The sequence below is a fragment of the Artibeus jamaicensis genome, unplaced genomic scaffold, assembly GCF_021234435.1.
Source record: "Artibeus jamaicensis isolate MK-2021 breed Jamaican fruit bat unplaced genomic scaffold, CSHL_Jam_final contig_700, whole genome shotgun sequence".
In the NCBI taxonomy this organism is placed as follows: domain Eukaryota; kingdom Metazoa; phylum Chordata; class Mammalia; order Chiroptera; family Phyllostomidae; genus Artibeus; species Artibeus jamaicensis.
Genome location: NW_026521930.1, coordinates 6,791,548 through 6,804,573, shown reverse-complemented (window position 1 = coordinate 6,804,573; position 13,026 = coordinate 6,791,548). Strand labels below are relative to the sequence as shown.

The following is a 13,026-nucleotide window of genomic DNA, read 5'->3' as shown; positions in this document are numbered from 1 at the left end:
CTGCCCACAGTCCAGTCCAGCACCGTGGCAACCCCAGCGTTCATTCCAAAGACAGGAACCTGGGTGTACATGCAGACGAGCAAAAATAGTGGCTGAGGGTAAGGGAATGAAAACATGGGCTGTGTTTTGTCACGAGGGAAATCTAACATTACATCCACACCTTGAAAGAGGCTCAGAGCAAGAGATGATGTTGTCTCTTGGCTTCATCATACCAGGTCTGCCTGAAAGGCTGGGGCCATATATTGCAGAGACCTCTCCTGCTTTGGGAACCTGTCAAGATCGAATGGCAGCCTGCAGACCTGAGTGGGCTCACCCTGTGAAGTATTTTCATATGATAAGATGGTGGACTGGCTAGTGAATGACTGAGACTCTAGTCATGTGCCAGTGTCCTTTTACTTTTATGATACACTTTCACTATGGGATCTGTATTTGAAGACCTCAGCAGTGTCATTGCCCATGTCTACAGTGTGGGTCTGTGTGAGCCTGGACATGAGCCCTGCACCTGAGTGCCCAGGTGAGGCTGAGGGTGTTCTGTGCCTGTGTGTCTCTGTGCTTGTGGTGTCTGTATGTTTCCCTGTGAGTCTGTGCACCCTGGCAACAGGCAGCTGCAGAAGCAATCTCCCTAACAGTGACTCCTAGAGGTGAGGGAAAAGGAGACAATATGTGTTTCTTCTGCCCCCCAGGCTGAGCCCCTTTTGCCCCTGCTCCTCCCATTTGCTGGTGTCTCCCCGGGGTCTCATTTTAGGTCCCAGGAACAGGGTGAAGTAAAGAGTCAGTTCATAGAATTCCAGGCCCAGGGATGGTGGTTGGGGAAGACTGATGGTAGAAAGGAGTTATAGAGTGTGGAGGGGGTCTATTTGGGGAGCACTCAGGGCCCTCAGAGAGGGGCTGGAGGATCCTGGATCTCTGGGAAGGAATGAGTGGGTGGATGCACATGGCAGAAAGCAGAGAGGTAAGACATATAGGCCCCTTGGTCCCTCCTAGGAATGAGGTACTGGGCACCTCTGGAGAAGGATGGGAGAGTCCTATGGAACTCCTGGTCCCTGGAAGGCAGGTCACTCACTTGCCGATGTGGGGCCTAGGCTGGGACCTAGCAACGGCAGGTGCCTGGGGCTGCTCAGAGCATCAGTCCCAGACCTCTGGGTCCTGGTCATCTACCAGATGTGCAGGGACACTGGGGACACCGGGCCAGGAGGGTGAATCAGGCCCTGCACTCTCTCCTTTGAGGACTGGGGAGAACTGTGTGGAGGGACTGCACTTAGGTCCATGCACAGAATCAATGCACAACACAGGATCGCCACCGATGTCAGCACTTTAGTACCTTCAGCCCCAATTAGAGCACTTGTCTGGTCAATCCAAAGGAATAAGAGACCTGGAGGCAGGGTAGTGACTGATGTTAAATTGAAAGAACAGAAATGCTGGAATGCTGGCTGCCCTGTGCCCTTCCCAAGCAACTCTCTTAACATCCCCATCCTTACCCCCACCATGATGGGGTACCCAAGGCAGCTGAGGATTTACCCAGCATAACACTCAGAAGCGGATTCTGAGTTTACTGCCAATTACATCTGACCAAACTTCATTTTTGGAAGTTCATTTCTTTTAATCTTGCCAGTGAGGGTTTTGGGCAGCTTGGGGAAAAACTCCACCTGGTTGAGGAGAAAGCAAATAGGTCAGATCCTCCTCCTGACCCCCTGAAGTTGGCTGTAGCCCTGTGACATGCTGTGACCAATGGTGTGGTAGGTGTGAAGGGTGTCACCTCTAACAGAAGAGAGTCTGAAAGCATTGAGACTGCCCCCCCCCACATCTCTGATAGCACCTGGCAGGTACCTACAGGGGAGCTGCTCCTTTATCCTGGTCTCAGGAAAACCAGGGTGGACATGTGGCATGAGCAGGGAAGACACCTTCCTCAGTATAAGCCATGAAGGCTTTGGGGCTGTTTGTATCCACAGTAACATCTACTCTGTCCTAACTGGTAAGCATCCTCTGTTCTGTTCTCTAGAGGCAGCAGAGCCTAACGTTAGAAGCAAGAATCTGTTGTTGTCAGGTACGCATGGGTTTGAGTTCCAGCTCTGCCTTTTATTAACTCCATTCTCAGGCAATTTATGTTGAGTCTCTGAGCCTCAGTTTTCTCTCTATAACACAGATGGTTAAACTATCTCAGGTTGTGGAGAGAATTAAATAAAATAATTTATGTTAAAGCATTGAATGGAGGGCCTGGCACATGTAGTAAATATCCAGTAACTATTAGCTGTATAGCTTTACACTATGCAATGACTATAAACATTCAGACAATGGTAGGAAATGTTACCTTGTTATCATGTGTATCCGTTCAAACTTCCTTTATAAACAAATGTGATAATATTATGTATTAATATTCTTTCATAGCTTGCTTTTTTCTCTCAATAATTTATGATGATATTTTTATGTTAAAAATAAAAAATCTAGGCATTGGTCAGGTGGTCCAGTTGGTTGGAATGTCATCTCATATACCAAAAAGTTGCAGGTTCAATCCCTAGTCAGGGCACAAACACCTAAGTTGTGGGTTCAGTTCCCAGTTGGGGTGCATACAGGAGGCAACCAATCAATGTTTCTCTTTTTTTTTGATTGGTAAATTTTTAATTTAATTTAATTTAATTGATTATGCCATTACAGTTGTTCTATTTCTCCCCCTTCATTCCCCTCCACCCTGCACACTCCTCCCCCCATTCCCCTCCCTTTAGTTTATGACCACGTGTCTCAAGTGCTTTAGATTCTATATTTCCCATACTATTCTTGCCCTCCCCCCTATTTTCTACCTACCATCTATGCTACTTATTTTCTGTACCTTCTCCCCACTTCTCCTCCTCCCACTCCCCTGTTGCTAACCATCCATGTGATCTTCATTTCAATGGTTTGCTCCTGATCTAGCTGTCCTCTTAGTTTGCTTTTGTTTTAGGTGTGGTTGTTAATAACTGTGAGTTTGCTGTCCTCTCACTGTTCATATTTTTTATCTTCTTTTTCTTAGATAAGTCCCTTTAACATTTCATATAGTAAGGGCTTGGTGATGATGAACTCCTTGAACTTGACCTTATCTGAGAAGCACTTTATCTGTCCTTCCATTCTAAATGAAAGTTTTGCTGGATAGAGCAATCTTGGTTGTAGGTCTTTGGTTTTCATGACTTGGAATACTTCTTTCTAGTCCCTTCTTGCCTGTAAGGTCTCTTTTGAGAAGTTCGCTGACAGTCTGATGGGAACTCCTTTGTAGGTGACTGTCCCATTATCTCCAGGATTCTCTCCTTCATTTTAATCTTGGCTAATGTAATTATGATGTGCCTTGGTATGTTCCTTCTTAGGTCCAACTTCTTTGGGACTCTCTGAGCTTCCTGGACTTTCTGGAAGTCTATTTCCTTTGCCAGGATGGGGAAGTTCTCCTTTATTATTTGTTCAAATAAGTTTTCCACTCATGGCTGTTCCTCTTCCCCTTCTGGTACCCTTATAATTTGGATGTTGGAGCATTTAAAGATGTCCTGGAGGTTCCTAAGCCTCTCCTCATTTTTTTGAATTCTTGTTTCTTCGTTCTTTTCTATTTGGTCATTTTTTTCTTCCTTCTGGTCCACTCCCTTGATTTGAGTCCCAGTTTCCTTGCCATTACTATTGGTTTCCTGTGCATTTCCTTTCATTTCAATTAGTTTAGCCTTCATATGTTCCTCTAATCTGTGGCTAAAATCAACCAGTTCTGTGAGCATCCTGATCACCATTGTTTTGAACTGTGCCTCTGATAGGTTGGCGAATTCTTGTTCGCTTAGATTTATGGGCTCTCAGGCTCTGAGCTCTTCTTGAGCCATAATGTTTTGCTCTGTTTGCACCTGTTACATATGAGGAGTGGAGCCTTAAGTGTTCAGCAGGGTAGGGCCACCCAGGTCGCTGGTTTGTGATGCTGTATGTGGGGGTGGGGTCAGAGAAGGAGCAATAGCAGTCCTCTCTGCTCCTTCCCTTCGCTTGGGCCTGCCTGGTCTATCCCACTGCTCGCTCCTTTGATGGTTTATCTGCGCACAAATGTGTGACTGTGGTCGGTCAGCTGCCTTGCGCCTTCACTGGGTCCGCCCATCGCTACCCCACACCTGGGATTCTCCTTTGGCTGCCTGCTCTGCCACTCTGCTGCTGGCTCCGCCCCTCTTACCAGTCTGGCTGAGTGGTTTGTTGTTGTCAAACTCCGTATTGTTCAATTTTCTGTGGTTTGGATGCATTTATTGTTGCTAAAACTTTATTGTTTTTAGATTTGGTCATGTGAGAAGGCAAAGTGTTTCCACCTACACCTCCATCTTGGCAGAAGTCCCCCCAGCGTTTCTCTTTCATATCAATGTCTCTCTCTTTCTTTCTATGTTTTTTCCTCTATCTCTAAAATCAATAAACATATTCTTGGGTGAAGTTTAAAAATAATAAAAAAATAAAATAAAATTTAAATCTACATCATTGGACTTCCAATCAAGATGGAGGCATAGGCAAATATGGCTTGCCTCCTCTCACAACCACAGCAAAAATTACAACTAAATAACAAAATAACTACCACTCAGGATCATCAGAAAATCGAGCTGTACAGAAGACCAACAACCAAGGAATTAGAGAAGTCACATTCATCCAGAAGGGTAGGAGGGGTGGAGGGGCAGAGACACAGAGATGCAGAATGGGCAGTCCCACACCCACATGTGGTGGATAAAAATCGGGAGGAATACCTCAGGAATGAGGGATCCCAGCCCCACATCACACCCCCCAGCACTACAGGGTTCCAGTGTCACAAAGATAAGTCCCCACAACTTCTGGCTATAAAAACCAGTGGGAGTTGGAGCAGCGGAAGGAACTGTGGGATTTGACAGACCTAGGCAGGCCAAGGAGGAATGGAAAATCACCAGGTGGGAAACTGTACTATGGGATACTGCCTGCTGACTCTACCCAGGACAAACAGATGCTTGGCTAAGATTTGGGTCTGGGGTCAGCCTATCTGGCATAGCAGGATGCAGCTTTAACCCAAGGCTTGACAAGAACAATGGTCAGCAGAAACAGCAGCCAGCAACCAACTCTAGTCAATCAGACTCTGAAACCCCACAGTTACCCTTCCCGGGTTTTTGTGCTTAAAAACCCTGCCCTAAGAACAACCAAGTGAGTCTTAACCTCCCTTGGCTACTTCCCCCTCTTATTTCCTGCTAATAAACCCTGCTCCTTGGCTCACTGCATCCATCTGGTTTCTTGAGCAACTCTGACCTGACAAGATTCTCAGGCATCTCCTCTTAAAGTGCCTGCAACATACTTAGGACTTATGCAGATTCACTCCCTCTGGGCTCTAGCACTGGGGCAACAGCTCAAAAGGCACTACTGGCACATAGGGAGAAACTGAAGTGTCTGGCATCAGGGCAAGTGCTAGGGGACAACTTCCTCCCGGACAAAACTCCAGAGGCTAGGTGGCAGCCATTGCCCCTTTTCTGAGCCCTCCCCACCACAGAGCTACAGAGTGTGGTACCATATCTGTTACTCTATCAATCTGATTTACACAGGTTGGTCCACTCTCAGGCAATTACCTAAGATTCCACCCCATTCAACTTAAGGGTGTGCTTTTCCTCAATAGGCCATGCTACTAAAACAGAAAATCAAAGCAGCTCTACATACAAACAAACACAGGTAGGCTGCCAAAATGAGGACACAAAGAAATGTAGCCAAGATGAAAGAACAGAACAAAACTCCAGAAAAAGAACTAAACAAAATGAAAATAAGCAATCTATCAGATACAGAGTTCAAAACACTGGTTATTAGGATGCTCAAGAAACTTACTGGGTACTTCAACATCATAAAAAAAAAAGACTCAGGCAGAAATAAAGTTTACACTAAGTGAAATAAATAAAAATTTACAGGGAATCAACAGTGGAGTGGATGAAGCCAAGAATCAAATCAATGATTTAGAACATAAGGAAGAAAAACATTCAATCAGAACAGCAAGAAGAAAAAGATTCCAAATAAACAAGATTGGTGTAAAGAGCCTCTGGGACAACTTCAAACACACCAACATCTGAATCATAGGAATGCTGGAAGGAGAGAGAAAGAACAAAAAATTGAAAACTTATTTGATAAAATAGTGAAAGAAAACTTCCCTAATTTGGTGAAGGAAATAGACATGCAAGTACAGGAAGCACATAAAGTCCCAAACAAGATGGATGCAAAGAGGCCCATTCCAACACATACCATAATTAAAATGCCAAAAGTTAAAGATAGAGAATCTTAAAAGCAGATAGAGAAAAACAGAGACTTACCTACAAAGGAGTGCCCATAAGACTATCAGCTGATTTCTCAAAAGAAACTGCAGGCTGGAAGGGATTGGCAAGTATTCAAAGCAATGAAAAGCATGGACCTACAACTTAGATTACTGCACCAACAAAGCTATCATTTAGAATCAAAGGGCAGATAAAGCACTTTCCAGACAAGGTAAAGCTAAAAGAGATAGTTCATCATCACCAAACCATTACTATATGAAATATTAAAGGGATTTATTTAAGAAAAAGAAGATCAAAACTATGAACATTAAAATGGCAATAAACTTACAACCATCAACAGATGAACCTAAAAAACAAACTAAGCAAACAAGAGAATAGGAACAGAATCATAAATATGGAGATCATTTGGATGGTTACCAGTTGGGAGGGAGAAGGCAGAGAATGGGAGAAAAGGTGCAAGGATTAAGAACTACAAATAAGAAGTTACAGAATAGGCAGGGACATGTTAAGAACAGTATAGGAAATGAAGTAGCCAAAGAACTTATATGCAGAACCCATGGACATGAACTAAAAGAAGGATTGCTGGAGTAAAGGGGGTTATTGGGTGGAGGAGTACAAGGGGGGAAATTGGGACAGCTGTAACAGCATAATCAATAAAATATATTTTAAAATAAATAAATTTTAAAATTCTACATCACTTTAAATTACAGTATAATATTACATTTCACAAATAATTTAATAATTTCTGTATTGTTGGACTTTTTGTTATTTGCACACATTTAAAACAAATGCAGTAGAATTAAAATGATCAGAATGGACTGCAAGTTGTAAGGATAAATACAATTTTGTTAACATTCATTTGCAGTGTATGTAAATAAGTATTGAGTTGCAGTATCAAATTCTTTTTCCTGTGAATTATGTTAAAAAATAGTTTGGAAGCTGCTGATTTGGATTTTTTTTTCAAATTTTAAAAGATTTTAAATAACCCTATTGGATAGCTTTGGACACTTGTCTGTTTTTTTCCCCCCTCAAGTTAACGTGCTAGCAATGGATTCCTTTTGGGATTTCCAACCCAGGGTAAAGGTTCTGTCTCATTCAGTTGGCTGCACTCCACCCCTAAATGGAATTGCTTCCCCTGAAGAGAAAAATACTAGTTCTATTTGCCGTTTAAGCATCACCCAGCTCCCCTAACAGACTTGGGGCAGCAGAGCTCGGGAAGGGCATGGATCATCTGCCCTCACGTACCTTCCTTGGGTACTTGTATGGGGCTGTCACCGACTTCACGTACTGCTGCAGCTCCTCGGTGAGCTGGTCCAGGTCATGGGATAGGAACTGTGGGGCCAGGACAATAAAAGTCTTCACCACCCGCAATGCAGAAAAGTAAATGTTTATGTAATAAATGGAAAAACTAGTAGACACTTGAGCCTTTGGAAGAGGACAGGACCTGGTTCAATTCCAAACACTTCCAATTTCCACTCTGCCATGGAAAATTACTTAACTTCAAATCGCTTCCTTGTGGCATGCAGACAGTACAGATTCATCTCTCAGTGGGCTTATAGATAGATTCCACAAGATAATGTATATAAAATATGCAGCTGGTTTAACTTTATTATTATTACTCTCATCATTACCATCATTTTTAGTATTAATGTATGTACACTTCTCTGCCTGGAACCCTGTGAGCATTGAATAATTGTTGGTAAATTATTGTTTTTATATTGTCATTTATGTCCCCATTTAATTGCACAGGGGCTTGTACGTAGTAGGTGATCAATAAACATTGTTCAGTCAATGAATGCACCGGAACCAGAGTTCTCAGATTTCCATCCTGGCTCTACCACAGTGTAATCTGAGCAAGTTATTTAACTTCTTTATGCCCATCTCTGTATCCATTAAAAAGACTTTTGAACTCACTAGGTTGTTGTGTGGTTAAATGAGCCAGCACATAGTAAGGGCCCACCAAATATTAGCTGTTATCAAAACGAACATTCTTGGTTGGGATTATATGGTCACAGATGATGCCACCAGTGCCTCTTGCTGCCCACAGTGTAAGTGCAAAGCACACACCAACTACCCTCTGCAAAGTTTCTCCACACAGCCTTCCAGTGCCCACACACAGATGCAATGACCTCCTTGTCCTCACCTCTCCTTGAATTGAGTCCAGGCTGCCAACCACAGCTGACCCCACCACCGCCAGATGTTTGACCAGGGTGCTTTCCACCTCTGCTGGCCCAGTGTGTTACCTGTGGGACCAAAGATTCCCGCTCTGGTTCTGAGCAGATGCCAGGGCTGGAGCGACCCGGGTCCTCCAATCTGATGTTTAGGATGGTCACAGCTTCCCCTGGTACAGAGGGCAAGTGTCATGAGAACCAGAGAACTGTGCAAGGGCTGTGTAGTGGAACCAAAATGTGAAGACCTGAGCATGCTGCCAGAGTTTCTCTCCTTACTGCTTCCCTCCCTCTGCTGAGGGCCATTGGGTTGGGGGTGGAAAACCCCCACTCTTACACTCTTGGGAGAGTCAAATTTTGTCCTGAACATTCAGAGAAATTATCCCTCCTAGTGCACAACATCAGCAATTCATTTAGAAATTTAAAAAGTAAAACAAACTTAATTTCTCTGGTGTATCCAAAAGAAGTTGCTACTTGTGTCATTTCCCCCCACTTAAATCATGTGTTTGGGACAACGGGCTGGGAGCCAGACTACTTCAGGTCAAATTGGACTTTACCCTACACTATCTTGGAAACTTTCAGCAACTTATTTTACTGGTCAGTGACTCAGTTTTCTCATCTGTAAAATGGGCATAATAATGACATCTACTGAGGTATACAAAACACTAAGATAAGTACTTTCACCAAGTAAGTACTACATAAAGTCTAGCTGCTATTACTATCATTTTTTCTTGTTGTTTTTTGTGACACGTGTCTTGTGCCAATTAGAGGAGCATAGAGAATAATTTCCCCCAACCAACGGGGACTAATAAGGGCCAAAATAAGTCATCCTGCCCCGGTCTTATCCCCCCTCTTTAAATTGCATGATGTGTTATTGTGGTTGCACTTTCCAGTCCTTCTTGAACTTTATACTGATGTTGGGAGAGATGCGCAGATACCCTGGGCCAGCACTCCATAGACATGGCTCCACAAGAGTAGGCTGAGAGTCCCACCACCAATGCATGGAGGAATGATGAGGCAAGCTAGATCCCGCCAGGCCTGTAAAGTGATGCCTCTGGGATTCAGGTCAGCCACACCTACCCAGAAGGGTTGACGGTGTCATCATCCCTCCCCAGGAATCAGATATAGCCCTATTCATTCATAGTTGCTTTGTCCCCAGTGTTGAAAACGTCCCCATACTCCTTTTGGGCTGTCTTCACTGGGTTGTTCTGCAAAGAAAACGGCACTCTGGTTGAAGGCAGTGAGTTTAGACAGGCTGTGCTGCCACCTGGGACTCAGATCTGGGTGAGTATACTGCTTCTTACTCTCTGAGGCACTAGTGCAACTTTTGTCATCTCTCTGAGTCCATTTTCTCCACGTGCAAACATTCAGTGCATGCCACTGGTCACTTTGTGCACAAAATACACTGACAACTAATACCAGTATAACACAGTAGCTGAACAAATGGGAGGTGTCAATAAACATTTACTGAACAAATATTCTTCCCCAAGTACTATCTCATCTCATCCTCAAAGAAAGTTAATGGGGCTGGTACTTTTAAAATTAAACTTTAAAGATAATTGTAGATTTGCATGCAATTATAAAAATAATAGAGAGATTCCATGTACACCTTATTATGTTTCCCCAATGGTTACATGTTGCAAAACTATACTTCAATATCACAACCAGGATATTGACACTGCTACAAGCCACCAATCTCACTCAGACCTCCCCAGTGTTTCACTTGTACTCACTTGTGTGTGTGAGAGAGAGTGTATTTAGAACTGTGCAATTTTATCAGATGTGTAGATTTGGGTATCAACCACCTCAGTCAGTCCCATCTTCGCCAGGACCCTTCATATTGCTCTTGTATATACACATCCACCTCCCTCCTCTTCCCTCTCCCTCCTGCCTCCACATCGCTAACCCCTTCACAGTAACTAATCTTTTCTCCAGTTTTATAATTATGTCATTTTAAGAATGGTACCTAAGTGGAATCATATAGCATGTAATCTTTTGTGAGTGGCTCATCTTTCTTTTTTCATTCGGTATAATTCTCCAGAGATTCATCCAGGCTGTTTTGTCCATCAATACACTGATGCTATTTATTGCTGAACAGTATCTTAGGTAAGTGATGAACCACAGTTTAACCATTGACCCACAGAAGGGCATCTGGGTTGTTTCTAGTTTTAGGTGTCATGATTAACACTGCTATGAACATCCGTGCACAGGTTTTGTGTGAGCTTGACATTAACAGAAGAAGAAACTGATGCTCAGAGAGGCACAGTAACTTGCTCCATGTCAGTGAGGTCAGTGGGAGCACTGGTATTTGAACCACTAAGCAATGTGTTGGGATCGGCCCTCTTACAGAACATGAAATGATTTTGCAAGGTTCCAGTAAAAAAACACTTTTAAAAAACATTGAATCATACACCTTTTTATTGTGATTTTATCATTAAGACTCTATGATGTGTTTTTTAAAACTCTGGAACTACCAAGAGGAAACTAAGTTTCAAGATCAGAGCTTTTATCAGGATCAAGATTTAGCTAGAATTTAAAAATATTGTTTTCTTTGTAGTATAATTATGGTTATAACTGCCTTCTGTTTTTGGCAAATGAAACTGTTTTTCACTTGCAATACAAGATCTACTTGTTCTTTCTTTGTTTTATAAAAAATGTTTTAAAGTAAAATAATAATTATTGTGTACATATTTCTAACTTGTCTGGGGACGCCTTGAGGACTGAAGCAAGGCATTCATTTCACAGAAGTAAGAATATGGGCAGGAAGAGCAGCAGGCACTGCTCATAGAAGCTGCCAGGCAGGTTGCAAAACTAAGGTGCCTGAGGCACGAGATTATGGGTGGAGAACCACAAGGGACCATAGGAATCTGGAGGAGAAGCTGGGGTAAGATTCTGGGTGGACGTGAGGAATTTGGATATTCAAGACAACCATGTATGTGGGGTAGTTTAGAAAGCATGCACATGTCTGGGCGAGATGTATGCTAAGAAAAGCCCTGAGAAGACCTTAAGCTTTCACATCAGGCTGATGACCCCTAGGCTCAGAGCAGGCCCAGCTGAGTGGTGACAAGAGCCCAAATGCAGAGCCCATCTATACAGTGGTTGTTCGTCTCTCTTTTTTGTTGTTGTTGATGTTTTCATTTGTTTGTTTGAGTTCCTGTCAAAATAGTAATTGAACATGAGCCACAGGGTCAGAATTTCAATGAATACACATGACAAACAATAGTCTTTGCAAAAAAAAAATCACAAAATCTCAAAGCAAAGGAATATGGCTATGGCTTTCAACAGTCAAAAAGCACACCCCTGCAAAACAAAACAAAACAAAACAAAAAACCAACAATCTCAACCCCTAGGGAAGTGGAAGAATCTGGTTCCCAGAGTTATCACATTATAACAATAGCGAAGGTCCAATTTTTAACTAAGAAAATCATGGAACATACAAAGAAAACAGGAAACATTGTTCATTTAAAGAAATAAAGTTAATTACCAGATAAAAGGAAAAAATCAACACAGAACTAAATGAAGGCAGTAAAATTATAAATTAACACAGCTTCTCAGCCTTTTGTCTAACATCAAATGTAGTGTCTGTTCTTATCAGTTTAATATCTGATATGTACTCTAACCAAGGACATTATGTTAAATGGATTTTTGGAGTTGGGAGATGGAATAGGGGCTTCCTCTGTCACTCTGCACATTGACTTGGTATTGCAATTATACCAGGAATGGTGCACCAAGAAAACAAATTATATATGAACAAAGGAAATTAAGAAAACCATTCTATTGACTGTACCATCAAGCACAATAAGTACTAAGAATAAATTTAGTCAAGAAAGTAAAAGGGACTTCCAGCCAAGATGGAGGCATAGGTGGAAACACTGTGCCTTCTCGCACAACCAAGTTTAAAGACAACAAAGTTTTAGTAACAAAAATGCAACCAAAACACAGAAAATTGAACTGTACAGAAGTCCAACAACAATGAACTGTTCAGCCAGACCAGTAACAGGGGCGGAGTCAGTGGCTGGCAGAGTGGGGTCGGGCAGAAAAAATTGCCAGACCCACCCAGGAGTGCAGGCAGTAGTTAGTGCATCCCAGGCATGGGGTGGCAACAGGTGGACCCAGTGAGGGCGCAAGGCAGCTGGCTGACCGTGGTCCCACATTCACATGCAGATAAAACCAGGTGAAGGAGTGAGGAGTGAGACAGACCACACAGGCTAGGGCCCCAGCAATGGGAGTTAAAGCCTAAAAGCACCAATTGGAAAAACAGGATAGGCTCTCGGGCTCACAGAGAGTTTGTTGGACAGACCCACAGGATCCTGGAGGGTGCACAGGCTCACACACGTGGGAGCTGGCACCAGGGGAACCAGGTTTGCTTGCAGGAAGCAGCAGAGGGGGCCAAAATCCGGGAAAGAGCAGAACAAACACCATTGCCCCTCTCTGACCCTGCCCCTACATACAGCATCACAACCCAGCAACTGGGTCACCCCACCCTGGTGAACACCTAAGGCTCTGCTCCTCATACTTAACTGGTGTGAACAGACCAAAACATTATGGCTCAAGAACAGCTCAAAGCCCGAGAGCCAATAATTCTAAGCAACTAAGAGATAGCCAACCTATCAGATGCA

The 13,026-nt window shown here is 43.2% G+C and overlaps 1 protein-coding gene and 1 non-coding gene across 2 annotated transcripts in view; one reads left to right on the top strand and one right to left on the bottom strand.

Annotated features, from left to right (window-relative positions):
- Positions 1 to 1,559: 1,559 nt before the first annotated feature.
- The window catches only part of LOC119040944 (acyl-coenzyme A synthetase ACSM1, mitochondrial-like), a 53,571-nt gene continuing 42,104 nt past the window's right edge, over positions 1,560 to 13,026 (bottom strand). The window contains 4 exon segments of the mRNA XM_053671729.1: positions 1,560 to 1,646; positions 7,485 to 7,605; positions 8,384 to 8,482; positions 9,488 to 9,615. Of these exon segments, the coding sequence (XP_053527704.1) occupies positions 1,560 to 1,646; positions 7,485 to 7,605; positions 8,384 to 8,482; positions 9,488 to 9,615 (435 nt within the window).
- Positions 11,951 to 12,140, top strand: LOC119040964 (U2 spliceosomal RNA). Its single transcript, XR_005080947.2, has one exon. It is a non-coding gene; the product is annotated as a U2 spliceosomal RNA (small nuclear RNA).